At 41.1% G+C, this 4,931-nt stretch overlaps 1 protein-coding gene across 2 annotated transcripts; it reads left to right on the forward strand.

The window, feature by feature from the left end:
* The first annotated feature begins 1,300 nt into the window (after positions 1-1,300).
* LOC123144819 (uncharacterized) lies at positions 1,301-4,715 on the forward strand. Of its 2 annotated transcripts, none has more exons than XM_044564063.1 (5): positions 1,301-1,540; positions 1,622-1,766; positions 1,872-1,994; positions 2,080-2,164; positions 3,901-4,715. In XM_044564063.1, exons 1-5 carry the CDS (start codon positions 1,452-1,454, stop codon positions 4,068-4,070), a joined length of 612 nt encoding a protein of 203 aa, XP_044419998.1. In that variant the 5' UTR covers positions 1,301-1,451; the 3' UTR covers positions 4,071-4,715. The 2 variants fall into 2 exon arrangements, with proteins under 2 accessions (XP_044419998.1, XP_044419997.1); XM_044564062.1 differs by having other exon boundaries at positions 1,315-1,540; positions 1,619-1,766.
* Positions 4,716-4,931: the final 216 nt, after the last annotated feature.

Here is a 4,931-nt window from a genome sequence, read left to right on the forward strand (position 1 = left end):
TTCGTTGGTGACAAGTGCTGTTTTTGACGGCTGCTATCAATGTCCTTGAACTTCATGCATGATATCTATGAGTTCTGTAATAGAGAGAGTAATCAGATTGCACATGAGGTAGCAAAGCTAGCTAGATACTCTCCTTCAAATGTTTGGATGGATGATGCCCCTGGGAAGTAATCCCTCTCGTTATAAATGATGTCACAATTCTTACAAATGAACAAATTGGGAGTTGAATTAATAAAAACATACATCATCAAGGGTGATAGCCTTTAGTTTGCAAAAAAGATGATAGCCTTAAGAGGAAGAACTCAAACCAAGATATTAATTTTTCTCAAGAACAAAGTATTGCACATCTAAATCCTATATCATTATTTTTACACAAAGATTCGCATGGATATTTTCTTTGTTCCTTTTTCTTTTTCTTTAGTGTTTGATCGAGTCACTTTTTTTTCATTGGCGCCGTCGCCGGACCGCCTCGTCTTCGGTGGCCATAGGGTCATGATGGCGCGGTGGATCCTGACCCTTGCCGGCAGGAAAGTTTTATTTTTAGATGTTCCTTCGAGTTTTGCTAGGCTTTGTGTCCTTCTCAGGAAGATGAGATGGCGACTCTCCCCGTGTAGCCCTCGTCTCGGTGGTGGGTCTAACATCGTCGGTAGGCCTGTGAAGGTGTCTCCGGTGAATCTGTCCTTGGTGGATTTGTTAGGATCTGGTCGTAGTTTGTCTATGTTCGTGTGTCTTCAGCTAGGATCTTTCATATCTACGCTATTCTTCAACGACTACGGTTGTTGTCCTCGTGCGCTGGTCCTATGAGGCCTTAGCACGACGACTTCCCGACTGTCTATTCAGGGGCCGGCCTAGGATCTGAAGAGTGTGTATTCAAAATTTCATAGGGAATTCTTCAAAAGCTTAAAGCCTTGTTTTTGCCACGTATAACCAAATATATCACCATAATTCATGTGGAAAAATTCAAATTATCATGCCTAAACAATTTATAATTCAGTGCAAAGAAATTATAAAATTCAAATACACTTGAAAAGTAAGCCAAGTAGCCAAATTAACTTACAGTTGTATGCATATATTACAGTTGGGGTTGGACGTGGCTCGCACAGCCGACCTACTGGGCAATGGAAAACGAAGGTGATACGTCGACACCTGTAACCAATAGTGCCTGCAACTATTTAAAAAAAAAAATTAGTGTCTGCAATGATACATAAATTTAACACAACTAAAGTAAGATTCGACACAAGAAAGCAAAGCCCAATTTTAACATCAGAGGATAAAAATGTATCAAGATACACGAACCATCAAATTATCTACCAGATTGAGCGAGCCTTAGATGCGGCAATGCCCACTGCAGTCGACTGCCGAGAAGGAGTAAGAAGAATTTATTCAATAATCCTATAAAAAAGAAAAACAGAAGACATCTCGCCGTCGCCGAAGAGTGCCCCGCCGTACGAATGCCATCTCCGCCGCCTTCACTCTCATCGCTATGCCGCCGCCTGTGCTTCCTCCTGACCATCCTCTTCATGCTCTCCTCCGCGCGCAGGTGCGCTTCTTTCGCTGCCTCCATCCGCTGCTTTTCCTGGTACTGTGCGTCAACGCCTCCCCCTTCTGTTCCCCGCAGCAGCCTGGAGGAGGAGGCCAGGGCCCTTAGCGTCGGCGATGAGCTGGTGGGCGAGACCATCCCGCTTCGCTACGGCCGGAGGCTCTACAGGCTCGCCGGGCTACGGCCGCCCGCGTGGTACGAAATCAAGATCTCCTACCCGACCTCCGTACGATCCCGCCCTTCCCATCGACTGAAAAAAAAGAAGATAAGGAACCTTTTTCACCAGTCAGTTGCAGCTTCTGGCAGCTGAAGGCTATGCTTGTGTTTATAGATACCGTCCAGCTTCTCCATTCGCCTCGTGAACGATCCTAATGCCGTTGAGGATTTGGGGAGTAAGAACAGGAGGTTGCTCAACACGGAGAAGATACTTTTCAAGGCTGAGAGCACCAGGCCGGTTGGTATTCAGTAACTCTTTAACCAGATCTGTTGTTAGGCTGCAACGATGATTTTACAATGTCTGTTTGTGATCGAGAATTTAGGTTTATGTTCTTGTCATGGTGGAGCCTGAGGGTGTGGTTGCAAAGCCAAATGTGCCAGAGCGAGAGCTTGCCCTGTTCAACATTGGTATGCTAGTGCTGTTTCTTACAGTTCATTTTCCCTAGTGATATTCAGAACTGAATAGTCATTGGTATGCTAATAGTAGTGTTTATATATGTTTCCTGTTTCCGCTGATATTCATTCATATCCAATTAGTCTAACTAGGACAGAAATTTAGTAACTGTAGTGACCATGCTGAGCAAGCTTACCACTAGGTTGGTCTGGTATGTAGTTTGGTCATTTTTGTGCAATCCCATAGAATGAATCTTAGTTTTCAGCAACATCATTTGTTTGAAATCTTGGCTGACCCTACTCATTGCTCAATGTATGTTACCCGGTTTAACTAGGAAGAAAAGGTCAATCCTAACAGGCTTAATAAGTGCTTGAAATTTGGATAACACCTTTCACACAACAAAATAATTTACCGATTTTGTACCTTTTCTTCTTCGAATAGGAGGTTGCACCCCTGGCCTCGGCATCGAGCAATGCACCCTGTCTCTTTATTTATTGGTTGAGTTTAATACAAAATTATCTCATCATAAAGACTGAAGCAATACACCCATGCTACAACTCATGCATCAAAAGTCTACTGCTAAGCCGCCATCCATATTGGGGAAATAAACCCTGTGCTTAGCTAAACTCGTCCATATCCACTAACAATGAGCACACACTCCCACAAGAACTTGCGTCTTAAGTGGTCTATCAATACCCAAAAGTCAATTCCCGAACATATTAGAAATACTTCTACGCGGCACAAGGTTCAAAGCCACAAAAATCTCTCACCACACTAATTGAGCAAAGGGGCATGTGAAGAATAGATGTGGCATCAGTTCTTTTTTACAAAAGCAATATGCTTGCCTCCCTTCCAAGTGTGTTTCGCCAAATTATCATTTGTTATAATCACTCCGAGCACAGACTTTTTGTGAAGGATAGCCTGACATACTAATTTATACTACTAGTTAACCTGTAATACTAATGTGTATGATTAATTGTATGGGTGAAGGAGATGATCTGCAGCCTGAAAATTTAAATGATATGGACATAAGCCACCAAAAGTAACCAAATGATATAGACATTCATAGGTCACTGGCTTTAATGGATAAAAAATCGAGAGTGGTCTTGAGAAGTTGGCCCTGGTAGAGATCTTGGGTTTATACATTATGAATTCCGACAGAAGCAATTCTCAGTTGGAAATATCTAAAACGGGCTCTTGCATGTTGGTTCTATACACAGACCTTGGAATCTTCGATTTAGGTTCACGATTCCTCGTTTTTGTCCTTGCGATTAATTTTTTTATACAGGTAAGCTTGGTTACTCCAAGGACATGTGAATTAGCAATTTAGCATAAATGAGTAGGTGCAGTGATACTGTACACATAAGCAACACTAACTATAAGTAGTAAGTTCCCGAATTCACAAAGCAGAAATGTGCAGCTTATTTACTGTGAGACCATCTGATGACATCAATAAGTAGGCCCAAACCTGTCTGGTAAACTGTGGCTTGCGCATATTCAGTGGTTTCTATTATAAATCATTCACCGTCCTCATCTCACGGAAGGAATTTAGAAAATTGTATAGCATGAGCTTCACTGAAAATAGTTCCAGTCATTCTCTTTGAATTTGTCAAATTATTTAGATCTGGTTATCCATTTCTTTGCTCTTGGCCATCATTGCCTGGCCCTTGTATAGATTAGACTGATAGTTTGATGCAAGCACCTAAACAGCATGTCTAATACAATGTGTGTGATTTCCATTGTTGTGCAGTTTGCGACGAACTTTTGCTGGGGATCCCACTTTTTGCCTGGTGGGTGGGAACTGCAGCATTAATTTGCATTGTGCTGGCATCAATAGCACCATATTTCCTTCCGCTGCACAAGCTACTTAACTATGAAGCTGCAGAATTGAGCAGCGTTGATGCAGCTAAGCTTTCCTGATAACGCCGAAACGTGAACTATGAATGTTCAGTTTTGTATAGCAGGCTAGTAATATACATCGGTACATGTACAGATGTGAAGTTTTTAAGCTCGAGCTCAAATGCTCCCGTGTGAACAGTAAATTTGAAAAAAAATCGAAAAAAATTCAAAAAATTCTGAATTTTTTTTGTGGCAAACTTTAAAGAATGTTGGAGTGCATGCGAAAATTCATCACAAAATCACATCAGTGCAAGGCGTGGTAGAAAACAAAATCGATACTATGAAAATGTTACTTTCAAATGCATTTTGGGCGCTGATATTTTTTTTGCCATGACTTGCTCCAATGTGATTTCGTGATGAAAATTTGCATGCACTTCGAACATTTCTTAAAGTTTGCCATAAAAGAAAATCAGATTTTTTTTTTGCTTTTATTTTATTTTATTGTTCATGGCAGGAGCATTTGAGCTCGAGATTAGAAGGATACTTTGGCCAACCTTCTTCTTTCTACATTTTTGCTTTCTATTAGTCGCAGCTGTACACAAATCTGATGGCGACTGCACCCTAGAGTTCAGCACTAGATAATTTTTGGCTATTTTAGATATCTATCACTCCATGTGGCAAACCTCCAAACTTCCCGTGAATTTTAGATGTCATTTTCCATCTTCATTTTATTATCGTGACTCATAATCAAGACATCATCTTGATTGAAGATCTTTTATGCCCTAATGATCTGGAAACATGATTTGACGTTGACGCTACAAGTTTTGAGTACTCTCATCTTGTTACTGTCTTTTTCAGCCATACCTTCCTGCACTTTACAGCCTCTTAATCTACCATGCCATTAAACACATTTTCAGGGTTAAACTTTGCCATACAAGTGTG

This window comes from Triticum aestivum, chromosome 6D (genome assembly GCF_018294505.1).
Source record: "Triticum aestivum cultivar Chinese Spring chromosome 6D, IWGSC CS RefSeq v2.1, whole genome shotgun sequence".
Taxonomy (NCBI): Eukaryota; Viridiplantae; Streptophyta; class Magnoliopsida; order Poales; family Poaceae; genus Triticum; species Triticum aestivum.